This window comes from Oncorhynchus clarkii, chromosome 6 (assembly GCF_045791955.1).
Source record: "Oncorhynchus clarkii lewisi isolate Uvic-CL-2024 chromosome 6, UVic_Ocla_1.0, whole genome shotgun sequence".
Lineage (NCBI taxonomy): Eukaryota > Metazoa > Chordata > Actinopteri > Salmoniformes > Salmonidae > Oncorhynchus > Oncorhynchus clarkii.
This window is the reverse complement of record NC_092152.1, coordinates 54,925,971-54,953,930: the sequence shown is the minus strand read 5'-3', so window position 1 is coordinate 54,953,930 and position 27,960 is coordinate 54,925,971. Positions and strand designations below refer to the sequence as shown.

General features: G+C 43.6%; 1 protein-coding gene and 1 non-coding gene across 2 annotated transcripts; both read left to right on the top strand.

Moving 5' to 3' along the window:
- On the top strand, positions 1-27,889 carry LOC139411295 (DNA damage-binding protein 1-like). The gene is made up of 26 exons (XM_071157411.1): positions 1-160; positions 1,543-1,691; positions 2,228-2,344; positions 2,505-2,726; positions 3,026-3,140; positions 3,383-3,480; positions 3,655-3,813; positions 7,197-7,280; positions 7,596-7,815; positions 12,138-12,213; positions 15,222-15,330; positions 16,521-16,699; positions 18,598-18,758; positions 19,525-19,632; positions 20,223-20,430; positions 20,723-20,818; positions 21,025-21,136; positions 21,637-21,760; positions 21,947-22,111; positions 22,621-22,715; positions 23,302-23,472; positions 23,881-23,990; positions 24,629-24,798; positions 25,748-25,850; positions 27,004-27,127; positions 27,330-27,889. The coding sequence occupies exons 1-26, from the start codon at positions 100-102 to the stop codon at positions 27,411-27,413; spliced, it is 3,420 nt and encodes a 1,139-aa protein (XP_071013512.1). The 5' UTR covers positions 1-99; the 3' UTR covers positions 27,414-27,889.
- Positions 22,956-23,091, top strand: LOC139412514 (small nucleolar RNA SNORA5). Its single transcript, XR_011634706.1, has one exon. It is a non-coding gene; the product is annotated as a small nucleolar RNA SNORA5 (small nucleolar RNA).
- Positions 27,890-27,960: the final 71 nt, after the last annotated feature.

Below are 27,960 nucleotides of genomic sequence, written 5' to 3'. Positions count from 1 at the left end.
ACTTCCGCTTGTTTTTAAAAATTATTTATATCCATGGTTTCAACACTTGTGAAGAACTGATACGATTTCGCTGGTGTTCTTATTCTGTCTTTGAACGCCATGTCTTATAATTACGTGGTAACAGCGCAGAAACCGACGGCAGTCAATGCCTGCATCACCGGTAATTATGTTATTCTTGTTAGCTCGCGCACCAACATGTCGTAGCGACCTCATCCACTAGCACGCTAAGCTCCCGCGCGAGAAGCCAAGCTACAGGCACCTGCAGGCCCCTTGATATTGTTTCGCCAGCAAGTTGATCAAGTCCATTGATAAAGGCTTTGTTCAAAGTTGTTTTATTAACCATGCACTGCATTGGACATGTGGTTTCGCTCGACTGATATCATATAGCTAGCAATCGATTGTCAATCAAGTGAACACAAAATGTCACGAGCCAGTGTGTGCTCCTGCGCAGCCAGGATGTTTTGAAGCTAATGCTAGCTATCTTCAGCTGTCCGATGTCAATTTGTTTGGATTACTATTACCTTCTTGTTTATCAGTTGGCCAAGAATCTCAGACAGGTTTGGAGCTTCAGTGTAGCAAAATTACACAGGTAGCAGGCAGGCCACTGCAGTGCCAGTTAATATGTCCACCTAAATAATACATTGGCACATTTATAACGTTATAGTCATGGACAGCCTGCGTAGTTACGAATGTAAGGACATGTACTTAGCCTTTAACTGCCTGCATTTCTTTGATTGCAAATATGTTGGCGATAGCTGGCAAACGATTCAATGTATTACTGTTTAGGTTAAAATCACGTGTGATTAAAAATCACTTAATTTAAGGCATTCATGTTGTTAATTTTAAAATCACACTGTCTATGTATGCAGTGTTGTCACCTTAGTTTATATTTTGAGTAAAAATGATCTGCTTAGCTAGAAAAGTAGGCCAGTTGTATTGCTAGTACATAGAAAAACAAATACTTGAACTCAAGAAATTAGCATTTTCAATATACAGGAAGGAGATTGGGAAAAAAAAATATTGCCTACACTTCAAATCAAAATCATATCAGATTTATTTATATAGCCCTTCGTACATCAGCTGATATCTCAAAGTGCTGTACAGAAACCCAGCCTAAAACCCCAAACAGCAAGCAATGCAGGTGTAGAAGCACGGTGGCTAGGAAAAACTCACTAGAAAGGCCAAAACCTAGGAAGAAACCTATAGAGGAACCAGGCTATGAGGGGTGGCCAGTCCTCTTCTGGCTGTGCCGGGTGGAGATTATAACAGAACATGGCCAAGATGTTTAAATGTTCATAAATGACCGGCATGGTCAAATAATAATGATAATCACAGTAGTTGTCGAGGGTGCAGCAAGTCAGCACCTCAGGAGTAAATGTCAGCTGGCTCTTCATAGCCGATCACACACTAGCCGACTTGCCTAGTTAAATAAAAAATGTATATCTGCTAGTCATACAGAAAGCTGGAAGGCACTCCAATAACTACTAATTTAGCTCTTAGAAAAAGTTAGTCCGACTGACTAGACCACCCTCTCTTCCCCAGGCCACTTTACTTCTGCAGAGGACCTGAATCTGCTCATAGCCAAAAACACACGCCTGGAGATCTATGTGGTCACAGCGGAAGGGCTCCGGCCCGTCAAAGAGGTGGGCATGTACGGCAAGATTGCTGTCATGGAGCTCTTCAGGCCAAAGGTGAGTCTACTACTACCTGTATGTTTGTGTGTGCATGATAGTCATTTCAAAGCTGGGTCACATTCAGTAGAGAGAAAACATTTTGAAACAAGGAGGTACTACATGAACTTTTATTCATTTTTTTTATTTAACCTTTATTTAACTAGGCAAGTCAGTTAAGAACAAATTCTTATTTACAATGACGGCCTACACCGGTCAAACCCAGACAACGCTGGGCCAATTGTGCGCCGCCCTATGGGACTCCCATTCACGGCCGGTAGTGATACAGCCTGGATTTTAACCATAGTGTCTGTAGTGACGCCTCAAGCACTGAGATGCAGTGTCTTAGACCGCTGTGCCACTCGTGATCCCAATAAGAACACAGAATTATGTTTAATGTTGCAAAAGGTTCCACTACGGTGTGCCCCTCTTAAGAAGACCCAGGTTTCTTTCTGTAACTGCCATACAAGTTGTAAACTAATGCCGAAATTGAACGTCAGACATATGTTTTTACTGGCTTCAAATGGAGAGGAACTTTTTGTCTGTTTTGATTGCAGGGCGAAAGCAAGGATCTGCTGTTCATTCTCACGGCCAAATACAACGCTTGCATCCTGGAGTACAAACAGAACGGGGAGAGCATCGACATCATCACCCGCGCCCACGGCAACGTGCAGGTAGGATAAAATTAAATATGAGCGTAGCTAGTGTCTTTGAGCTGTTGATGGAGATCAAGGTATATGTTCTGCAAAACTACAACGGGAATATTCTGCAGACTGAAACAATAGGATGCTGTGAAACTCCTCTTACTTGACCAACTTATTTATTTTTGCATAGGACCGCATCGGGCGTCCCTCGGAGACAGGCATCATTGGCATTGTAGACCCTGAGTGCCGCATGATCGGCCTGCGGCTGTACGACGGCCTATTCAAGGTGATTCCGTTGGACCGGGAGAACCGAGAACTCAAGGCCTTCAACATCCGCCTGGAGGAGCTGCAGGTCATCGACGTCCACTTCCTGTACGGCTGTCAGGCGCCCACAGTCTGCTTCATCTATCAGGTAGGGAGGGGTGGAGGTAAAATAGGGTGGGGGGAGGAACGGGTAGGAAGTGGTGGATGAAAGGGGTACAATGTTGGAGTGGTTGTGTTTTGAGGGGGTGGTTGGGGAGGAGTTGAGAAAATGCAAGATTAGGAATATGATGCTGTTTGAAAGAATATTGGGTAGTCAGAGAGGATGTGTATATGAGACAGTAGTGCATGTCCGGTGAAAGGGGGAATGTGTGCTTTAGTTAACAGAAATGTTGCGTGAATATCTGCGAGTGTGTCAGTCTGATTTGTTTCTGTGTTTGTGTGCTGTAGGACCCTCAGGGACGGCATGTGAAGACCTATGAGGTGTCGCTGAGGGAGAAGGAGTTCAACAAGGGGCCGTGGAAACAGGAGAACGTGGAGGCTGAGGCTTCTATGGTCATCCCAGGTGAGGAGAGAGAGAATCCAGGCAGGGTTAGACAATGATCGTCGGGCCCTGGTCCAATGCTCATGTGATTTACTTCATTCTGATGTTCAAAACTCTTAGATTAGTGTTTAAAGATAATTTCCACTGGAACTGCAGCGCCCAAGGGTCCTCTTCTGCTTTTTCTACTTCTTCTTATAGTGTATTTGAATGTGATTCCCTTGTTGGTTGATTTACGTGGTGCTTTATGTATTTGTCTATTTCAGTCCCAGAACCATTTGGAGGCGCTATAATCATTGGACAAGAATCCATCACCTACCACAACGGGGATAAATACTTGGCCATTGCGCCTCCCACCATCAAGGTAAGATCAACGTAAATCAACACTGCAGAGGCTTTCAACTCTTTTCCAGCATCATGCAGTTTGATAGCAATGATAAATTGGATATAGTGCTGCACTTCTCCAGATGCTCAAAGCACTTTACATAGAACAGAGGGACACTCCCCTCATACACCACCTCTGTCCCGCCCCCAACAGCAAAGTACCATCGTATGTCACAACCGCGTGGACCCCAACGGCTCGCGCTACCTGCTGGGGGACATGGAGGGCCGCCTGTTTATGCTGCTGCTGGAGAAGGAGGAGCTGATGGACGGGGCCGTGGTGCTCAAGGACCTCCGTGTCGAGCTGCTCGGAGAGGTATGTGTTGTAGGCCTGCTGTCTCTCTTGTTTCTGGTTGTTTTCTCTTTTGTGTGGTCTCTCATTTCATCTCAACTTCTGTCTTTTGTTCTTCTCTCCGTAGAAAGCCTTCTCTCTTGCTCTCTCTGATGTCTCTCTTGCTTTTTCTGTCTCCCTCTGATCTCTTCTTTTTTTTATCTGGCTCAGTCGTCTCGTATCTTGCTTTCAGTGATGTCCCTTTTGAACTCTCTTTCCCTTTTCTCTGCTTCTTTCCTCTTTGATATTCACATTACACAACTGAGTCTCAATGGCAGAATTATCCTTCAGTGTATTGTAAAAAAATATGTGAGTGTACACCAGGCCCTTTTTGTAAGTTCATAATATGAGATGGGCTGAAGAGTAGGGTTGCACATTTTGGGGAATATTCAAAGGTGGTAACCTTCTGTGGGAATATATATGGGAATTAATGGAAATATATACAAATGAATATTAATACCATTTAAGTGTAGATATTTTTGCTTTGGATATATTTACCATATTGTATGGAGGCAGAAACATACACCTTTTACCTTATCACAAGAAGACATAATTGCAAATTATTAAGTCCTTCCAATATTAACAAAACCATTTAGTTACGAATTTAATTTTTTAATTAAATTAGTTGACTTTTCACATGGGATGATTTTATTGAACAACAAAAGAAAGGGAATGATCCCCAATGATCCATCACATCTCCCAAAAACGTTTTCAACATACATCTGTAAAATTATAGTCTAAAAACTAAAGCTTTGGTTGTCTTCCTCTCAGGCTTCCATGTCTTCTCCCTGGACCGCCTCAATGTCCTCCTCTTGAACATCAGACTCTGAGGCCTCAGGATGGCTCGTTGTCAGGCTCAAAAAGCCTCAAATTTGCCCGGATGGCCACCAATTTTTTAACACTTGTATTGGTCAGCATGTTGCGTGCTTTGGTGTGTGTGTTCCCAAACAAGGACAGTTGCGCTCTAAGGCGGCTGATGTTGGTGGGATTTAGAGGCGGATGCAGGCAATGGGAAAGAGCCTCAGATCCACAGATCCACAAAGTCCCTTCCACCAGGTGGTTGATGAGATATGTTGGCACGACTGCCATATTGCATCTTCATTCCAAAGCCCTTGCTTGGAAGTGTACTTTGCCAGACTGCCAAGAACCTTGCCCTCATCCAGGCCAAGGTGGTGAGATGTGGTAGTGATGACACCATAGGCCTTGTTGATCTCTGCACCAGACAGGATGTTCTTGCCAGCAACGCATGTATGGGCTTCAGACAGTAGTCTTCACGCTTTTTGATGTATTTCACAACTGCAGTTTCCTCTTCTTGGAGCAACAGTGCAATGGGCAGGGCAGTACAGATTCCTTCTCTTACATCTGCAAGAAGAGTCTGAACATCAGACAGGATGGCATTGTCTCCCTCAATCCGTGCAATGGCTACTGCTCTAGGTTTCAGGCTGCTTACCACTCTCTCCCAAAATACATCATCCAGGAGCATCCTCTTGATGGGGCTGTCCATATCGGCAGACTGTGATATGGCAATTTCTTGGAGCAACTCCTTCCCTTCCAGGAGACTGTCAAACATGATGACAACACCACCCCAACGGGTGTTGCTGGGCAGCTTCAATGTGGTGCTCTTATTCTTCTCGCTTTGCTTGGTGAGGTAGATTGCTGCTATAACTTGATGACCCTTCACATACCTAACCATTTCCTTGGCTCTCTTGTAGAGTGTATCCATTGTTTTCAGTGCCATGATGTCCTTGAGGAGCAGATTCAATGCATGAGCAGCACAGCCAATGGGCGTGATGTGAGGGTACGACTCCTCCACTTTAGACCAAGCAGCCTTCATGTTCGCAGAATTGTCTGTCGCCAGTGCAAGTACCTTCTGTGGTCCAAGGTCGTTGATGACTGCCTTCAGCTTACCTGCAATGTAGAGACCGGTGTGTCTGTTGTCCCTTGTCTGCTCTTGTAGAACACTGGTTGAGGTGTGGAGATGATGTAGTTAATTATTCCTTGCCCATGAATATTCGACCACCTATCAGAGATGATTGCAATACAGTCTGCCTTCTCTGATTTGCTTGACCTTCACTTTAACTCTGTTGAACTCTGCATCCAGCAAATGAGTAGATAAAGCATGTCTGGTTGGAGGGGTGTATGCTGGGCAAAGAACATTCAGAAATCTCTTCCAATACACATTTCTTGTGAGCATCCAAGGTGAACCAGTTGCGTACACGGCTCGAGCAAGACATTCATCAGCATTTCTCTGACTATGTTCCTCCATTGAATAAAAAAAAACTTCTGATTCCAGGAGGACCGTGAGCTGTTGCTATCAATAAGGTGTCAGGTTCATCATTTTTAACTCAAATAGAAGTGGAAGGACTTTTGTCAGAGGTTGCTTGTTGTGAGCACTGTGGGAACTTTATGCACTTGGCCAGATGATTCTGCATTTTTTTGCGTTCTTCACATTTGATTTGGCACAGTATTTGCAAATGTACACAGCTTTTCCTTCTATACTAGCTGTAGTGAAATGTCTCCACACATCAGATAGTGCCCGTGGCATTTTCCTGTAAAGATTTGAAAGAAAATTAGTTTAAAAAAGCAACAAATACAATTCCATGCAAAAAAGAAACCACCCCTTTTCAGGACCCTGTCTTTCGAAGATAATTCGTAAAAATCCAAATAACTTCAGAGCTTCATTGTAAAAGGGTTTAAACACTGTTTCCCATGCTTGTTCAATGAACCATAAACAATTAATGGACATGCACCTGTGGAACAGTCATTGAGACAGTAACAGACAGTAGGCAATTAAGGTCAGTTATGAAAACTTAGAACACTAAAGAGGCCTTCCTGCTGACTTTGAAAAACACCAAAAGAAAGATGCCCAGGGTCCCTGCTCATCTGTGTTAACGTGCCTTAGGCATGCTGCAAGGAGGCATGAGGACTGCAGATGTGGCCAGGGAAATAAATTGCAATGTCCGTACTGTGAGATGCCTAAGACAGGGCGACAGGGAGAAGGGACGGACAGCTGATCGTCCTCGCAGTGGCAGACCACGTGTAACAAGGATCGGTACATCCGAACATCACACCTGCTGTACAGGATGGCAACAACAACTGCCCGAGTTACACCAGGAACGCACAATCCCTCCATCAGTACTCAGACTGTCCGCAATAGGCTGAGAGGCTGGACTGAGGGCTTGTAGGCCTGTTAAGTTTGCTGAAAGTAAACGCAGTTGACAGTGAGAGGACATTTCTTTTTTTGCTGAGTTAAGCAGTTAGATTAAACAACTCCTTTTGTAAAAATTTTTTTAAATTAAATGTGTAGATAGAGGTGAAGAGTAATGAAGAGTAATGTCTGTGTGCGACCCTCCCTCCCTCCCTTGCAGACGTCCATTGCAGAGTGCTTGACCTACCTAGACAACGGTGTGGTGTTTGTTGGTTCCAGACTGGGCGACTCCCAGTTGGTCAAGGTAAGTTTGGACCGGTCACATAGAAAATACCTCGATGAATGTAACCCCTGGAAAAGTGTTGATTTTAACAAAGACAAATTAGAAAAAAAAACAGAACTGGTTTTACAAGGTGCTTTTTGAGCATGGTAGAGTTGTATAGCACTTGTAGGCAACCAAGGGGAAGATTGCCATTACTCAGTAATGAAAGGTACAAACCAGCTTTGAAATTGAAGAGTTTAAGAACGGATAAGCATGCCTCACAATTTTTTCTGTGCTGGGCGGTGGACATCAATAGTCCACTTGTTGTTTATCTAGAGTTGTCACCCCCCTTTCCAGCTCAATGTGGACAGTAACGACTCAGGGTCGTACGTGGCGGTGATGGAGACCTTCACCAACCTGGGGCCCATCGTGGACATGTGTGTAGTGGACCTGGAGAGACAGGGACAGGGCCAGCTGGTCACCTGTTCTGGAGCGTTTAAGGAGGGCTCCCTCAGGATCATCCGGAATGGCATTGGGATCCACGAACACGCCAGCATCGACCTGCCAGGGATCAAAGGTCAGTAGATGGGCTTCTGGGCCCTTGGAAAAAAGGAGGATGCTGCTTTCTCTGGACCAATACCCAAATCGACCCCTAGCCCTTATCCCCCTAGACAGATCTGAAGGAGTTGGATTAGTATACGCAATATATGGTAGTTTCTCTACCTCTGATACACTAGGGCCAAATTCAAGCTGCCTTGAATGAAATTCTCAAATTCGAGCTGGGTGGAGGGAAACCCAGGCCAGCGCAGCCCAGTTTCACAACTGGTGCCGGCTCAATTAGAATCCAGGATGTTGACACCATTACTTTACAACCGCCAAGCTGATCACTGCTGGATGCTGACACAACATTTAGCTAGCTTGTATGGGCTTGTTGCTGTTAGTTTGCCCATGGACAAGCAGTACTGCAGTAGTCAGACATGACACGAGTTAGCACAATACCTGGATCCTTCATACATTTTTGTACTACAAAAACTTTTATAAGAACACTCAGCCCTAGAATGCTAGCTAGCTAAAGCATTTGCTTGCAAATCAGTTGAAGCTAACATCAGCTAGCAGGAATTTTTGCTGACCAGGTCGTATTGAATGCTCTCTGGTTTGCTTGGTTAGCTAGCTAATAGCCAATGCAAGCAAGGTAGGAATTAAGCTAGCCTCTTAAGTGTAACGTCCCCATATTATATTTTTTTTATTCAATTCAGTCTGGTATGAGAACAGTAGCCCCTATCTGCAAAGGCTGCAGCTGTATCTTTTAGTTTTTTACCCCCCTTTTCTCCCCAATTTCGTGGTATTCAATTGTTTTTTTAGTAGCCACTATCTTGTCTCATAGCTACAACTCCCTTACGGGCTCGGGAGAGACGAAGGTCATGCGTCCTCCGATACACAACCCAACCAAGCCGCACCAAGCGCCCTTAACCACTGCGCCACCCGGGAGGCCAAAGCTGAATATCTTGGCTATTGATCTGTTTCTTAAAATAATGGGTGTGATTTACTACCATATATGGGCATACGGATGTGTAAGGGCAGACTGAGCCGATAACCTGATTTCAAGATGGCTGCTACCTATGTTCCGGTTAGCGTTGTGAAGCGTAAACATAATTAACACTGAATACGTTGATTCACACCGAAAGCTGGGCCTCCACAGATCATGAGGATGTCTTATTTGTCTGCATGTAACCTTCTGTTATTGATCACTAGCCCAGAGTCACACTTAAAAAAAAAAATGTACACAATGTTTTGCAATCATTTTACAAGGTAAGCTTCGATTTGGTCTGTTTTTGAGCTATAGCTACGTTAATTCTTAGGTTGGGAGGAACAAATATAGCCTATTGCCAATGTTATCTGATGATGTATGACATAATGGCAACGTCGAATGTCCCCCGAGTGATTATCTTTGCGCTTGAAAAATATTATAAAGCTTTGGATTAGAGGTCGACCGATTATGATTTTTCAACGCCGATACCGATTATTAGGACCAAAAAAGCCAATACCGATTAATCGGCCAATTTTTTTTAAATTTTTTTTTTTATTATTATTTTTTTTAAATTATTTTATTTTATATATATATTTTTGTAATAATGACAATTACAACTTATTTTAACTTAATATAAAACATCAATAAAATCAATTTAGCCTCAAATAAATAATGAAACATCTTCAATTTGGTTTAAATAATGCAAAAACAAAGTGTGGGAGAAGAAAGTAATATGTGCCATGTAAAAAAGCGAACGTTTAAGTTCCTTGCTCAGAACATGAGAACATATGAAAGTTGGTGGTTCCTTTTAACATGAGACTTCAATATTCCAAGGTAAGAGGTTTTAGGTTGTAGTTAATATAGTATTTATAGGACTATTTCTCTCTATACCATTTGTATTTCATATACCTTTGACTATTGGATGTTCTTATAGGCACTATAGTATTGCCAGTGTAACAGTATAGCTTCCATCCCCCTCCTCGCCCCATACCTGGGCTCGAACCAGGAACACATCGACAACAGCCACACTCGAAGCATCGTTACCCATCACTCTACAAAAGCCGCGGCCCTTGCAGCGCAAGGGGAATAACTACTCCAAATCTAAAAGCGAGTGAAGCTTGAAACAGTATTAGCGCACACCCAGCTAACTAGCTAGCCATTTCACATTGGTTACACCGGCTGATAGGCTTGAAGTCATAAACAGCGCTGTGCTTGCGAAGAGCTGCTGGCAAAACGCACTAAAGTGCTGTTTGAATGAATGATTACGGGCCTGCTGCTGCTTAGTCAGCAGCAGGCCCATACTTAATTATAACATAATAACACACAGAAATATGAGCCTTAGGTCATTAATATGGTCGAATCCGGAAACGATCATTTCGAAAACAAAAGGTTTATTATTTCAGTGAAATCGGAACCGTTCGGTATTTTATCTAACGGTGGCATCCCTAAGTCTAAATATTCTTGTTACATTGCACAACCTTCAATCTATGTCATAATTATGTAAAATTCTGGCAAATTAGTTCGCTATGAGCCAGGCGGCCCAAACTGTTGCATATACCCTGACTCTGCATGCAATGAACGCAAGATAAGTGACAATTTCACCTGGTTAATATTGCCTGCTAACCTGGTTTAGGAGTTATAACTAGTGATTATGATTGATTGTTTTTTATAAGATAAGTTTAATGCTAGCTAGCAATTTACCTTGGCTTCTACTGCATTTGCGTAACAGGCAGATTACTCGTGGAGTGCAATGGTTAGAGTGTTGGACTAGTTAACTGTGCTATTGCAAGTTTGGAACCCCTGAGCTGACAATGTGAAAATCTGTCGTTCTGCCCCTGAACAAGGCAGTTAACCCACAGTTCCTAGGCAGTCATTGAAAATAAGAATGTGTTCTTAACTGACTTGTCTAGTTAAATAAAAGATGAAAATAAAATTTAAATGTAAAAAATAATTGGAAATCGGCACCCCAAAATACAGATTTCCTATTGTTTTGAAAACGGCCCTAATTAATCAGGCATTCCGATTAATCGGTCGACCTCTACTTTGGATATCCCCTGCATGTCCCCCCCAACACCACCACAATGTTTGAGAAAGATTGGTGTTATAGAAATTTCGTTTTTATAGGGAACAATAACTTTTAAGCACATCCGGTGTGCAAAAACAGTGCAATTACCACATTCAGACACTTTGGAGGAGTTGAAAGGACACTTGAATGTACCCTAGATACCCCATAACACCAGCACAATGTTTGAGTGAGATTGATATGGTAAAAAAAAAAAATGTATACTGAACAAATACCAATTTTAGGAATTGAATATGTAATAGCATTGGAATTACCTAATTTACAGATATATGCCACTTTGGAGAGGTTTAGGGACACATCAATAATTATCTTGTAGCTTGTCAATGAAATATTACTTTCAAACAGAAACATGTCTTTTGTGTGTGCTTGTATCTTCTGATAATTTCCTCATACTATCCCAGGTGTCATCTGTCCAAATATATCATGTTTTGGCTTGTCAGAATCATGTAATTACACATGAATAGCAGTTACTTTTGGGTGTCTAATTAGGTAGACATCTACATTCTAAGAGGCTAGCCTGTTTAGCTACCTAGCTAACTTCAGCAAGCTAAATACTTGGCTCTGAGTCTGGCTGGCACTGGCGGGTGTATGGGATAATGTTAGTTACAACATGGTGAGGGTGAATTAAATTCTTCATCTTGCTAGCTAGCAATATTAGCGATGCCAGCTGCAGTCACATATTGGCTGCCTAGCAACATGTCGTAATTTCTGAAGGCAGTGGAAATGCAATTTGAGCTAACCCACCAAGGCCAGCCCAACCTGGGTTGACTTCAAAGTGCCAATGGAAATGGGGCTTCAGTGGGATTGTCTCTATTGTTTGCATCTGTCTAATTATTGCTGTTTTCTAAAAAAAAATATTGTCGTTTAAAAAAAAAAATGATGGTCCCAGGCATCGGCCACATACTCATGAACACGCTGATGAGAAGCACATTGTTTACTTGGCCAATCAATGAGGCCCAGATAGAGAACGAAAACCTTGAGAAACTGCCCTGGCCCACCAGGACTGTGGGCACGGATCAATCAAGCTACAGCGTTGACTCCTTTCTAGTTCAGGGTCCTGTTCACTAGGCACTGAAATGGAAGACAACAGACTAAAACCGTGAGGGACTACCTGGACTCTTAATCCAATAGTTGTCCAAATCAGAAGCTCATTTTTGTTTTCTGTACACTTTGAAACATTTTCCGTTTGTCCTAATGATACACCACCTAGCTAATAATGCTGCTTGTTTTCTAGTTCTGTTGAACACTTGATGTTTATTTTCCTCCATATTTTTTGTTGTCCTCCCAGGTTTGTGGCCCCTTCGCTCAGAGGCTGGGAGAGAGACAGACGATATGCTGGTCCTGTCTTTCGTGGGCCAGACAAGGTGAGACAGCCAGTGGTGGCCTTATAGAAAGGTTCTGCACGTTTTGACCACAATACAATCGTTTCCCTGTTCAGTCTGGTGAAGTCTTTCCTAATGCCTCACACAGTACCTTGTTTATATGACGAGTTATTGATTTGACACATATAACAAAAGGGAGAATAGACAGATAAAATAAAATATTTATTTAATTTCAGAGTCAGACATTGTTGACATGGATAGATTTTTACACCCCCTTTGTAACGAGACAAGTTTACAAAGGTTGAAATGATCAAATGCATGAAAAAACTGTTGGTCACTAAATCCAGCGAAAACTAGGACCATGAATAAACAACCAGCTGGCTCTCCTCACCTGCTATTACACTTAAACTAATTCACTAATATCTGCCCACTACATTGCTGTCTGGTCAGAACATGATGTTGAGGCCCATACTCAACACTTGGTCACCACCACACGCAAACATGGGCATAGATGATTCCATTTTTAAAGTTATTTTATATTTTTTGTGTGGTTCTAAAAAGGGAAACAATACAATCATTTGAATTTACTAAGAACTGTACATATGTAATATAACAATAAGCAGATGAGCAAACTGTGGTATAATATAAACATATGAATGAATCCCATAGTATAGCATCTAGACATCATTAAAGAATATACACTGCCAGAGAGATATATGTAGAAGGCCTAAGGCCGTGTAGCCTTATAGCTGGCCTGGCTGAGATCTTAATTTAGGGCTACTGCGCCTGTGCTGGTGCACAGAAAGCGCTTGAACATTCTGGGAACTTCTAGAATCTGTAGAATGGTACTAGCTACTACACAACACAAGGCTATACACATTGAAGATATAAACATATTGCAGCTGTAGCATGCATATAATATAAACAATGCTAATACAATATTGAGTATGCTAGACGCACTCAATAAACACACTTGTAGCAATAATAATAATGATACTACACTTATTGCAATGGACGCACACAACACTTAGTTAGGAAACAGCATGTGAACAGTTGCTCAGCACTTCCTTCTTGCAACAGCATGTAAACACTTAATAACTTGAGGTGTCGAGGGCAGTGCCCTGCATTGCGTCCAAGCATCCTTATTGGTTGGAAAAGTCAATCTGATTGGCTTTCAGGCATGTCAATCATTTGGGAGGGCCAGCCTTTTTTTTACAATGTACGTTGCCTATTTTCACTGAACAAAAATATAAATGCAACATGCAACAATTTCTAAGATTTTACTGCGTTACAGTTGATATAAGTTAATCAGTCAATTGAGATCAATATTTTAGGCCTTGGATTTCACATGACTGGGAATACAGATATGCATCTGTTAGTCACAGATGCCTTAAAAAAAAAAAAGTAGCAACGTGGATCAGAAGATTAGTCAGTATCTGGTGTGACCACCATTTGCCTCAAAATTGGAGTCTATGCTATTCTCATTCACAGATTTATTTTGAATGATGTATTTTAGGCCACAAGAAGTGACATTGAACAAACAATACCAAGATGAAGAAATAAAATGAGGACTCAAAGAACATAGGCTACAGCTGAGGAATGTTAATGAAAGAAATGGCTAGTTGGCCGATGCCCTCTTCCAACTTATTCTAGCAATGTGCAGCCTACTACAACACGTATAGTAGCTTAGGCCTAATAAGAGCGAAGGATAAGGGGAAAAAATGGGAATAAGTTTATAATTATCAAGTTGAGGACAGCAGAGTTGCGCTGCAGCCCGTGATGATTTACAACTCGGCACAAAACCGCACAGCCAGCGATGCACTTTGACTTGCGCCATCTGTGAGCTTCGGGCACAGACCGGCCTGAGCTAATTACACGTCTCTTTCGTGCCACAGCTCCCCCAGAGTGGAATAAGCTTTTCGAAAAGATTTGAGGCCACTAAATATACTACAGCGTTGTATAACGATCAATGTCGTGATTCCTCTCGTCCCTCCTGTAGCATGCCAGCCAAATGCGTAGCAGTCACTTTTGTGTTGTACTTTTTTTTGTATGTTATTTTGGGTGGCTGCTAGGGAAGGATAACATTGTCTATGGACAAGCGCAGAAAATTATTTCAGATCCCTCCTATGTACTTCACTTATTTTCAGTCACCCTTTTAACCAATGGTATTCTGGGCCTTTTTTTGTTGTTGTTGGTGTAAGTGACTTCAGCTTTTCAACAAGTAAAAAATATGTCCTACTTGTCCAAAGGACAAGTGACAAAAAAAAAGTTAATGTCAAGCCCTGGAATGGCATGACAATGGGCCTCAGGATCGTGGCAAGGTATCTCTGTGCATTCAAATTGCCATCGATAAAATGCAATTGTGTTCCTTGTCCGTAGTTTATGCATGTCCATATCATAACCCCACCGCCACCATGGGGCACTCTGTTCATAAAGTTGACATCGGCAAACAGCTTTCCAACACGTTGCCATACACGCTGTCTGCCATCTGCCCGGTACAGTTGAAACCAGGATTAATCCGTGAAGAGCTCACGTCTCCAGCAAGCCAGTGGCCATCGAAGGTGAGCATTGCCCACTGAAGTCTGTTACGACACCCAACTGCAGTCAGGTCAAGACCCTGGTGAGGACGACAAACACGCAGATCAGCTTCCCTAAGACGGTTTCTGACAGTTTGTGCAGAAATTGTTCTGTTGCGCAAACCCACAGGTTTATCAGCTGTCAGGGTTGCTCCTCTCAGACTATCCCGCAGGTGAAGAAGCCTGATGTGCAGGTCCTGGGCTGGTGTCGTTACACGTAGTCTGCAGTTGTGAGGCCTGTTGGGCCTTCGCTAAAATTACGGAGGCGGCTTATGGTAGAGAAATTAACATACATTTATCTGGCAGTAGCTCTGGTGAACGCTCCAAATTTGTGCACATTTGGGCGAAATAAGCTTATTGTGCATATTAAACATTTCAGGGATCTTTTATTTCACCTCATGAAACATGGTACCAACACTTTTTACATGTGGCGTTTATCTTTTTAAGTATATAAGTCGTTCCGTGTTTCCTCAGGGTGCTGATGCTAAGCGGGGAGGAGGTAGAGGAGACTGAGTTGCCTGGCTTTGTGGACAACCTGCAGACCTTCTACTGTGGCAACGTTGCCCACCAGCAGCTCATCCAGGTATACACAAACGCGCACACACACTAGTGATGAGGGAAAAAATCTATAGTTGCATATTGGGATATTATTTTTCACGTTATGTGGTATAGTTTTGACTATTGCAATATGTTTGCGCTAATTGGCTGGACCTGCACCAAAACTAATTTATTTCCATGACTGATTTAAATGTTTCTCATGGCTCTCTTATCCCTCTGCGGCAGACATATGATGAGCAATATGTTTGGAACATCGAATTGCAATAAAATCAGTATTGAATCACAATACATACACAGTGCCTTCAGAAAATATTTAAACTTATTCCACATTTTGTTGTTAGAGCCTGAATTCAAAATGGATTGTTTTTCTCAACCAGCTACAGACAATACCCCATAATGACAGTGAAAACATTTTTGGGGCAAATTTATTGAAAATTCAATATGTAAATTAGATATTTCTGTAAGTATTCACCCACCTGAGTCATTACTTCATAGAAGCACCTTTGGCGGGGATTTAAAGCTTTAAGTCATCTGGGGTATGTCTATCAGCTTTGCACATCTGGATTTGGGGATCCATGCTGGCTGTAAAAATCCCTCCATGTGAGGTTGAAAACCAAATGGCCAATAACCTATCCTCCTCTTAGGCCTATCGTAATAGCTTCAAGATATGGTTAGTGATGAACAGTAGCTTATTTCCCAAATATTCAAGCCTATGAAGGTGTTGTCCTAAAGTTAGTGGCTTTCAATAATGAGAATAGCTGAGGCTGTAGACTTTCAATCACAGCTTTATGAGAGAGGTGACAAAAAATAATTATTGTTCTATTTTGAGGCAAATAAAGCAATTGTTATCCAGTTTTGAAGACTGTAGACTGCTTCTATCCATCCTCATCAGACAGTCACTGCGCCATCATGTGCGTCTGCCACGCAGACACACACACCTGTGCCATACACATGCACACACACACTTGCACTTTGTCAATGGAGAATATCTTTTCCTCTGCAAAACTGATGTTTAATGGTTGTTTTTATCCGGTGGGCACCTGGCACTTACAACAGGTGAGATAAATTGCACATGAAGAAGAATCACTTGCCTTAAACTAAATGTATTTGTATGTGCAGTTGTGAATCAAACAAATACACATGTGAACACAAAGTGTTCAAACAGTGAATCGTGCGACGGTGCCAATATATTTATGCACTGTGTGTGTGATTCAGATCACGTCGGGCGGTGTGCGTCTGGTAATGCAGGACAGCAAGGCCCTGGTGTCTGAGTGGAAGGAGCCGCTGGGCCGGAACATCAGCGTGGCTGCATGTAACTCCTCCCAGGTGGTGCTGGCCGTGGGCCGCGCCCTCTACTATCTCCAGATCCTCTCTGGGGAACTCAAACAGATCAGGTACACGCAACTCAAATCCAGTTCAACTTTATTTACAGTGTTGTTAAACACCACCTGAGACTTGAATTTAATTGTAGCTTTAAGTATGAATACAAGTTAAATCAACAGAAGAAATGACAAACACAGTTCCTTCAGAAAGTATTCATACCACTTGACTTATTCCACATTTTGTTGTGTTACAGCCGGAATTTAAAATGGATACAATTTATGGGATATTGTGTGTAAATTGACACACAATACCCCATAATGACAGTAAAAACATTTTTTGTATAATTTATTGAAAATGAACTATAAGTAAGTAAAAGTAATTTACACCCCTGAGTCGATAGTTTGTAGAAGCACCTTGACAATGATTATAGCTGTGAGTTTGTCTGGGTAAGTCTCTAAGAGCTTTGCATACCTGGATTGAGAAACATCTACCCGTTTTAATATTTTCTAAATTATTCAAGCTCTGTCAGATTGGTTGTTAGACAAAAATGTTCAGGTCTTGCCATAAATTAAGTGAATTTAAGTCAACTAACTTGGCCACTCAGGAACATTCACACATGGCAGCATATGCTGTGGGTATTTTTTTCAGCGGCAGGGACTGGGAGGCTAGTCAGGATCGAGGGAAAGATCCTTGATTAAAACCTGCTCCAGAGTGCTCAGGACCTTAGGCTGGGGCGAATGTTCACCTTCCAACAGGACAACGATCCTAAGCGCACAGCCAAGACAACACAGGAGTGGCTTCAGGACAAGTCTCAATGTCCTTGAGTGGCCTTGCCAGAGCCTAGACTTGAACCAGATCGAACATCTCTGGAGAGGCCTGAAAATAGCTGTGCAGCGACGCTCCCCACCCAACTTGACAGGGCTTGAGAGGATGTGCTGAGAAAAATGGGAGAAACTCCCCAAATACACGTGTGCCAAGCTTGTGGTGTCATACCCAAGAAGACTCGAGACTGTAATCCCTGCCAAAGGTGCTTCAACAAAGTACTGCGTAAAGGGTCTGAATACTTATGTAAATGTGATATTTCAGTTTTTTTTAAATGATAAATTTGCCAACATTTCTAAAAACCTGTTTTTGCTTTGTCATTATAGGGTATTATTTGTAGATTGGTTGAGGGGAAACAAACCATTTGATCCATTTTAGAATAAGGTTGTAATGTAGCATGATGTGGGAAAAGTGAAGGGGTCTGAATACTTTCCGAATGCACACATACACACACCACTTTGAACCCAGTTGGAGTCAGCTCTACAGGCCATCACCATGCCTGAGCTTGTCTTACACTGCTCTTCAAGGAACGTTCTACTAATGTGGTCTGGTTCAGTAAACACTGTTTAAGTGACTGTTGATGCTCAGCTGTAGCAAAAGCTGTGCCTTTTTGAGAGTGGGCTGTACCAACACACTGGGGCAAAACATATATCAATTAAGTAAATCTTGGCTACACAACATAAAGTGCTTTGAGTACCTTTTAAATGCACTTTATAAATCCAATTCCCATATTGGGGTGTAGTGACATACCCAGTCGGTTGGAGGATTCTCTTCACTCATCTTGAAAAATACCTATACTAAACACGTAAATCAATCAGTCCGTCATCATTAACACAATGGAAGTATCCAATGATTTGTTATTGAAATGGCATGGGCGACCGAGGAAAAACAAATTGGGAGAATTTAAGGCGCTGTGGCAAACGATAATGCAGACACTAAGGATGGGGGTGTGAGCATGCCAGTCTGGGCAGGTGAGGTGTAGTCATTGTTTTTGTGCGTCTGTTAAGTTGTTCATATTAGGAGTAAAAACGCAATACATATGTATCAAATGTGTTCTATAGTTTTTAGTATTTAAAAAAAAAAAAGTTATATATAATTTAATAAAACATTTATCCAATCTCATGCCGTTCTGTCTGTCCCCCCTCAGCACGGTGGAAATGGAGCATGAGGTGGCCTGCCTAGACATCACGCCCCTGGGGGAGGGTGGAGAGTCGCCCCTCTGCGCCGTGGGCCTGTGGACGGACATATCGGCACGGGTCCTCAAGCTGCCCTGCTTCACCGCCCTGCACAAGGAGATGCTCGGAGGAGGTGAGAGGGGGTGGAGAGTCAAGTGTACTAAAGGGATAGTCCAGGTGGGATGGCTGGATGGATAGATGGAGCAACTGATTTGAACCTTTGTGTATCCAGGTAAGTCTGTGTAACTTTGAGAAAAAGCTAATTTCCGCCGGGGATGGGCACGAGTACTCGGTTCAAGGTTTTGTATACGGTGACTAATTAATCGGCAACATTTTTATAAATGCAACTATTTAGCAGGTAAAATGTATATAAGCACTGACAAAGTGTTTGTTTGGAGTCTGTCAGTGAAAATATTAGTTTAGTCTTTAGTTGAGTATCAGAACAAACTGTAATTGGAGGCTGCAGCCCAACGTGTTCTTTTAGTAAAGCTTCTGTAAAATCAAACATTGTTATTTTAAAAAATATGATTGGAAGCTGCAAAAAAAATCTGTATTGGACATTCTCTTTGTGTCCATCCTCCTGTTATCATTATTTTTGGATGTGTTTATAAACCCCTCCTATTCAAAGCCTGTGTAACTTGTCCATGAAAGTGGAGGGAATCCTAAGGGACAGAAGCACTCTTGCTGCTTCCACACATCCTAGATCCATTTGCAATGTTGCACAACCATGTGGAAGCTGTTATGTGACCTAGCTGTCAATACTTTTCTTAATTGCACCTCGGGGGATGAATAATAGAGTTGTTTTGACAGTGGAGTTCTGCTGCTATTCCAAAGCTTTTCACACATTTGCCGCGTTTGTGTGTGTCTCTGTCTGTGTGTGTGTGTGTGTGTGTGTGTAGAAATTATCCCGCGCTCCATCCTGATGACGACGTTCGAGGGCGGCTACTACCTGCTGTGTGCCCTGGGAGACGGAGCGCTCTTCTACTTCGGCCTGGACCTGACTACAGGTCAGGCTGCTGGAGCAACACATACTGCTGTTGCCTTTTGATTGAGTCACATTTGAATAAACATTCCATATAGAGTTGCAGCCCCTTATGCCCTCAATTGGTCGGGACTACAAGGTGTAGAAAGCGTTCCATAGGGATGCTCGCCCAGGTTGACTCCAATGCTTCCCACAGTTGTCAAGTTGGCTGGATGTCCATTCTTGATACACACAGGAAACTGTTGAGTGTGAAAAACTCTGCAGTGTTTCTGTTCTTGACACACTCAAGCCGGTGTGCCTGGCACCTACTGCCATAACCCATTCAAAGGCACTGAAATATTTTGTCGGCCCCATTCACCATTTTAATGGCACAAATACACAATCCCCTTCATGTACGCTGATTTAACAGGTGATTCATCTGGTCAGTGTATGTCATGGTAAGAGCAGGTGTACCTAATGATATTGACACTCAGTGTATATTGAAAATGGAAAAGGTTTTGGATTGGAATTGCCGCGTATCTCCTGAATAGAATGAATTGAAGGGGCGCTTAATCCTGGCAGGTTGGCAAACTTATTGTTAAACTGTTGGCATTGACCCTGTTGTGTTGCCAACAGGAGTGCTGAGCGAGCGTAAGAAGGTGACTTTGGGCACCCAGCCCACGGTGCTGAGGACCTTCCGCTCCCTGTCCACCTCCAACGTGTTTGCCTGCTCCGACCGGCCCACCGTCATCTACTCCTCCAACCACAAGCTGGTCTTCTCCAATGTCAACCTCAAGGAGGTCAACTACATGTGTCCGCTCAACTCCGAGGGCTACCCCGACAGGTTAGTCAGTCACGCGCGTCTCAATAGTCCAAAGTGGCATCCTTAGCACGTCTTCTCCATTTGGACTGATGTGAGACGATTTTAACAGGTTTAAACGGAACCCCCCCCCCCCCCGTCACCTGTCCTGTTTTTTCAGACCAGTGCAAGAGGAGACTAAGAAGTCCGTTGTGGTTATTTTTCCTCATTCAAGGACTCTGAAGAAAGGACATGAATGATTACAAAGCTCGAAATAATATGCAACTTATCTGTTGTTGGGGTGTGGTTGTAACCTGTGTTTCTGTGTCTTTGACAGTCTGGCTCTGGCCAACAACAGCACTCTCACCATCGGGACCATCGACGAGATCCAGAAGCTCCACATTCGCACAGTTCCCCTCTACGAGTCTCCCAGGTAAGAGGGAACAACACCAGTAGAAATAGTTCAACAGAGTAGAAGTATATCTACCCAATGGATTTACCCTCCGGTAAAATCAAGTGCGACACATTTATTTATTTCCATTTATTTGTTTCTTTTTACTCTTTCCTCTTTCTCACTCTCTCACTCCCCCCTTCAATCTCTCCACTTTATTCTCCCTTCTCGCTCCCTCCCTCTCTCAGGAGAATCTGTTACCAGGAAGTGTCTCAGTGTTTCGGGGTGCTGTCCAGCCGCGTGGAGATGCAGGACGCCAGTGGGACCACTGCAGCGGTGCGCCCCAGCGCGAGCACTCAGGTAGCTGCACACCATCTGGTATTTCACTGTACCACTGCCAGGATCTCCTATTCTGTGCCCGTATTCATAAGTATTCTCAGAATAGGAGTGCTGATCAAGACCTTTTGAATATGGGGCCCCGAGCCTTGTTTCCCGTATTCAACGGTTTTCATGATGCATCGTGACTTAAGTGCAACTGCGTGTTTTGTCAGGAAATATCTGTAACCTTCGCTCTATATGAGCTAAAGCATCAGCATCTAGAGTTACTGTATTTTATTTAGCACATTTAGTGCAATTATGTTTTCTGGGGGGGGGGGGGGGGGAATGGCTTGAATGCTAGTGATGCACATCGCTTTGCTGACAAGGTGTCCAGATGACTTAGTTTAGTCTAGGTTTAATGCACATAATGACTAAAGATAAGAAAGGAGAAAAATATTATTTACAAGAACACTTTTCCCCTAGCCTTGTGGTGGTTCATAGTCTGGGTTTCCATATCTCCCCCTCTCCCTACCTCTCCCCAGGCTCTGTCTAGCAGTGTGAGCTCCAGTAAGCTGTTCCCCAGCAGCACCTCCCCACACGAGACCTCCTTCGGGGAGGAGGTGGAGGTGCACAGCCTCCTGGTGGTCGACCAACACACCTTCGAAGGTAAGTTCCCCCTTAAAACCGTCTTGATTAAGGATAATATTTGTCAATTTGAAGTGAATTAATGTGATCTGTTAGTGGTGATTGGTAAGCTGATGGTTGTACTCTTGAGGAGTACACAAAAATCGTACCTTTTTGTGGTGATTTGTCCTCAATACCGTGATTTTTCATGTGTGTTCATCCTCACAGTGCTCCACGCCCACCAGTTCCTCCAGAGTGAGTACGCCCTCAGCATGGTGTCCTGCCGCCTGGGCAGGGACCCCGCGGTCTACTTTATCGTTGGCACAGCGATGGTCTACCCAGAGGAGGCGGAGCCCAAGCAAGGCCGCATCATCGTCTTCCACTACACTGACGGTTAGGACAAACGTTTTCTTCCATTCTCATTGTCCTCGCTCACTCTTTCCCTTCATTCTTCTCCTGTTTTTTTTTCCACCCCCCTCTTTCATATCTTCCTGTTTTTTTGCTCGCACTCTTTCTCACACTTTCTTCTACTGTCTCTTTCTTCCCCTCATCTTTGTATCTCTCTTTCTCGCTCACCTTTCCATGCCTCTTCCTCCCTTGACAGTGTCTGATAGCACCTTCCTATCGATAATCATCTCAGTCGTGAAGATGAATGACTCCCGAGTGAACAGATGCTGTGAATACTGTATCAGGGAGCTGTAACACTAGCCTGAAAACCAAACTGGTGTGCTGCAATTCACCATTTGTTTAAAAGTACTGCCTGGAATCCAAACCATTTAAGCTGGGTTTCACCATTCTTTCACAGTGAAACAAATGGTTAAATTAAACATATCAGTTTGGATTTCAGGCTACTGTAACACCAGCCCTGACCCAGACGGTGTTATTTCTCTTCTTCTGCGTAGGTAAGCTGCAGACGGTTGCAGAGAAGGAGGTGAAGGGAGCCGTCTACTCCATGGTGGAGTTCAATGGCAAACTACTGGCCAGCATCAACAGCACAGTGAGTACTTTTGGTTTAAAAAGTAGATTTATTTTTTATTTTTTTACATCCACTTAAATTAAAACTCACTTTTGTCTCTCCATTGCCGTTAATGCATCACTACGGGAATATTTGATTTAAGAGAGTCGGGTACTTTCGCCCCATGGTACTTGGCATAAAAAATAAATGTAAGGAGACATTCCGCAGGCTGTCTTATTTCTCAATCCTGACTTTAAAATTTGTTTAAAAGAAAACCTTTGTTGCTGCCTTGTCAAATTCAGTGCTTCCTCTACAATGGACCGTACTGGCCATAATGACTGCCACAGTGAAACTGTAGTTATCAGACTCCCAACCATACGGAATGAGTGTTAGGGATAAACTTGAACTACAGAGAATTGAGTTGATTTTAACTTTATCCAGTAGTGTTCTTTCAAATGGAACGTTGGAATCGGAAGGAACATTGACGGGAGTATTTCTTGTAATTGCGTGATAAACATGTCTCCTACAAAAAAAACAACCTGGGTGCTTTCAAGTCCTTGTTACTCCAAAGCCCCTCAACAATTGTGTGTGTCAATATCAACGCATCATCAATGTGCGCCCGCCCCAGGTGCGTCTGTACGAGTGGACCGCCGAGAAGGAGCTGAGGACAGAGTGTAACCACTACAACAACATCATGGCACTCTACCTAAAGACCAAAGGAGACTTCATCCTGGTGGGAGACCTGATGAGGTCTGTACTGCTGCTGGCCTATAAACCCATGGAGGGCAACTTTGAGGAGGTAAGGAATGATACTAAGAGAGGCCCTGCCAGTGTTCCAATTCTCCACCCTTTTCCCCTAAGAGGATGGGGGATGTGCTCAGTGCCACACTTCAAGGAGGAGGGTGTAGACTTTATAAGGTCTAAATGACGATTTGTTCATATACAGGTTTTTTCATCATGGGTGGTTCCCCCTTGGAATACAGCATTCTCCAAAATATAGAATATAGAAAATTTTATTTTGTCGCACTCATTTCTCATGGGCTATATCGAGGAGGATTCAACACCAAACACTTCCAATTAATAAAACCTTGAGTAATGAATTGGAACCATTGTTTATCAATAATTGCACCTCTTGGCTTAATAAAGTTTATTGAATGGATTTGAGCCACTGGTGATACGCCTGCTTTTCCCCTGTCACTCTTCTCAGATCGCCCGTGACTTCAATCCCAACTGGATGAGTGCTGTGGAGATCCTGGACGATGACAACTTCCTGGGGGCGGAGAATGCCTTCAACCTCTTTGTTTGTCAAAAAGACAGGTGAGGTGGAATCTGACCTCTTTCTAGAATCCTCTCACCTTGGAAGGAGGCAAATAAATAGTATGCATAGAATCTCTGAAGGACTAAATGAGATGGAGCCCGGCCTAGACATGTCCTCGCACTCTGACCGCCGTCCTCCATAAGCCGTCGACTTAATCATCCATGATCACTGAATTCCCGTTGACCTTTATCCTTCTCTCTGATGTTTGTTGATGCCACCGTTTCTCTCTTCTCGTCCTTCCTCCTGTGCTCTTTTGTCTTCAGTCATCAAATTTGCATTCTATCACTGTACCTTTCTTATTTCTCACTAACTCTTCCCTCACGCGCTTGTTTTTTCTTACTCATTACCTGTCATCTACATCTATTGCTTTTCCCAGTTATCTTTTTCTACCTGCCTCTGTGTCGTTCGTTTTATCCCTGCCACTTTCTCTCAATTATAATAAATGGGCACACATTTCCAAAGCAGAAATGTATAAATAAATAGGTACAATGATTAGAATCAAAAATAAACTTTTTGTGCCATCTCTGAAATGTAGCCTTTTTTAGAACTAAATAAATGGGTATACATTGCCAAAGCATTAAATAATTTGGACCAAAAATAGAAGTTGAGCTCTCTCCCTTCCTCTCTCCCTTGGCAGCGCGGCCACTACAGACGAGGAGCGACAACACCTACAGGAGGTGGGCGTGTTCCACCTGGGGGAGTTTGTCAACGTCTTCTCCCATGGGTCACTGGTGCTGCAGAACCTGGGCGAGAGCTCCACCCCCACGCAGGGCTCCGTTCTCTTTGGCACCGTCAACGGCATGATCGGTAATGGCCCCCACTGCCACACGCCAGGGGTGTATTCACTAGAAACCAAATGAGACGAAACAGGGAGGGCCTAACCTGAATTTGTCAAAATAAGAAACTTGTATTTTTTTTTCTGTTGCAAAATGTTTTTCTATGGTTTGTTTGCGGTAATGAATACACGCCAGGGTCGTAGAGCATGCAGTAGCACAAAACATTTTATGACCGCAAGAGCGAGATCTGTGTTCTTGTTTCTGTAGCAGCACTTGGGTTTCAAAATGTTGTTTTTCTGGTGCCTACTGAACTAGTACTGATGCCGGTTTCAAGGTCCCGAATGCCCTCGTGTCTTTTTTTTTTTTAGGCTATGTACTGTTAGTGTAGCGGTCTGCCCTACAGATTTGCCTCAACTACATGTGAGAGGTGGGGAGCAGTGGAGAGGGGATGAAAGTCATTTCCAAGTGACTGTCCAAAATCAAAGTCACCTTCCTTTCTCCATTTATTTCGTAGCTGTGTTAATAAAGAAAGGGGAATGATGCTTTGAATGTTCAGTGAGTTCTGCCATTACTATTATTTCACTGAGGCGCCTTCACAATTCTGCTGAAAGCTTTTCCTGGTAAGAGAACCCTTTCTCTGAGTAAGCACCTCTGGTAATTCCCGGGTTGACTGCTAATGAGCAATGAAGCAAAAATATATACAGGCTCTTTTTAAAGTAGTGAAAATGTATTAGTCCCCTTGCAAAAAGCTGCACAACACATTTGTGTTCGTGGACATCATGTTCGGAAGGCACAAATTGGAGAGAGAAAATTGTTTCACCTTCCCTCAGACAACCCACACTCAAATTCCCTCTCAGCTTTCATCTTTTCTCCTTCACTAGGTATGAGTGGCGAGCATACTGCTCTGCATAGCTCATCCATTTCGGTTCTCCTTTTTCTTTTCTCCCATAAATGACAAGCCATCTGTCTTATGTCTCTAGGTCTTGTGACCTCTCTGTCCGAGGGCTGGTATAGCCTGCTGCTGGACCTGCAGAACCGACTCAACAAGGTCATCAAGAGCGTGGGCAAGATCGAGCACAGCTTATATCCTTTCCTTTTGGTGTGGGGTGGAGGGGGGGGGGGGGGTTCACGCGGACACAAACCTGCCCCTTGTGTATCACATTGAAAGTGCCTTTTCAGAACTGGTGAGCATCACTGTCACGGGTGGCAAAACTTGGTACTACCTTGACGTGGCTGTCAGAAGGGTAATGGTTGCCTAGCCCGTATATGAATGAACGATGCTGTGTTTTACCATGTCATGTGAATGAAGCGGCGACCTGAAGTTGACACGTAGTGCCTGTCTGCCTGTCACCCATATAAGATGGTGGTTGATTACAGGGGGAGTCACAGGGAAGAATCAATACGCTTGTGACTCATGGAATTTTGCATAACGGTAATTGGCCAGCCAAATGACCGCGGTCACTGTAATAACCTCCTCCACTCCTGACTGCATGTGCTGCCATAAAAATAGAATGACTAGAACGGGTGTCCCAATACAAGTCAATGATGGCATAATGGGTGGATTTGGGTCCATTGCGAGGCGCAAAGCAGGAAGTCTACCCATCAATATGTGCTGTGATTTGCTGATTCAACTGACATTAGAAAAAATACATTCCAATTGCATGAACCACATCGGTTAACATAAATTGAATCTACATTACCATGGAAATTATTGCGTCACAATACCAGGCAGTCCTGAGTGGCGCAGTGGTCAAAAGGTTCGATCCCAGGCTGTGTCACAGCCGGCCTTGACCGGGAGCCATTGGCTAGGAGATGTCCGCGGTAGGGGGTGTTGGCAGGGGGGCTTTCCATGACTCGTCGCGCTGTAGTGACTCCTTGTGGCAGGGCCGGCACATGCAAGCAGACTTCGGTCATCCGTCGAACAGCGTTTCCTCCGACCCATTGGTGCAGCTGACTTACGGTTTAAGCGAGCAGTGTGATAGCCAGGCAGGTCATGTTTTGGAGGATGCATGACTTAACATTCATCTCTCCCGAGCCCATTTGGGAGTTGCAGCGATGAGCCAAAGATTGTAATTTGGAGAGAAAATGGGGTAACATGTGCTCATATTTTAGTGAACATTCTATGAGTAAATGCAGCTTCCAGTCCTCAAAAGGACAGAGTCCCCTGTAAGAGGAGTGACTTTGCTGTAGGGGTATGTGTGTAGGTGTGTGTTTGTCTTCCTTGACTTGGTGGCACCTGGAGGTCCTTCCATACAGAGCGTAAGACTGAGCAGGCCACGGGCTTCATCGACGGGGACCTCATCGAGAGCTTCCTGGACCTGGGCCGCGCCAAGATGCAGGAGGTGGTCAGCACGCTACAGGTACCAACACACATGCACGCTCTCTGAAGCACACACATACATGCTCTCACACCGCTACACACACTCATTCACTCGCTCTCACACACTAGCTTGCTCACACTTTTTGGACTGCAGTGACACTTAATAAAGGTACCACAGCTGTGCGGGCCAATCCAAACTGCTGGAACAGTGAGCTGACATAACACCCCCTTCTGCGTTTCAGATTGACGACGGCAGCGGCATGAAGCGCGAGGCCACCGTGGACGAGGTCATAAAGATTGTGGAGGAGCTGACAAGGATCCACTAGCCCCTCCTACCCAGAACCCGGCCATTACGGTGGGGTGGAGGGAGGGAACTGGGGGAGGGGTGGCTAGGGCTCTGTAAATACTTATAAATAAAAAGGTGTTTGCATGACTGTCCTTAACTTCAAATGAGTTGACACTTTTGTTGTTTTTTAAAATCTGATCCCAGACGGGCCACCTCAATTCTTCACAGGTGCTTGGATAAACAAAATGGCCTGTCAACCATAACGAAGATGACGAGCAAAGGGACTGGTCAGAAAGGCATAAGTTATGGAAGAGAGGGAGGATGGGGGTGGCCAGATCATTTCAGTGCAAGGACGGGGAGAGATGACTTGTGGATTTGACAGGGATCCACTAAAGTAGGAATGGTTGAAGTCTGGAGAGAACATGAGTAAAAGAGAAGGAAGGAATGGGTGGAAAATGATACATTAGCTGTTTTGTCTGCCGTTTCTCCAAATAAAGGTTGCTTTAGTACTGTGTACCTCTGCGTTCGGGTCTTTGTATTTCATCAATGGTGCACAGAGGTCTCTTGTCTTTCCACTGAGTGATATT

Bases quoted from the DNA above. Each gene is read 5' to 3' on its own strand.
- LOC139411295 (XM_071157411.1), top strand. From the start codon at position 100: ATGTCTTATAATTACGTGGTAACAGCGCAGAAACCGACGGCAGTCAAT. The intron at 20,819-21,024 runs GTAAGAGGGAAC...TCCCTCTCTCAG, and splicing joins CCCCTCTACGAGTCTCCCAG to GAGAATCTGTTACCAGGAAG. The intron at 23,991-24,628 runs GTGAGGTGGAAT...CTCCCTTGGCAG, and splicing joins TTTGTTTGTCAAAAAGACAG to CGCGGCCACTACAGACGAGG.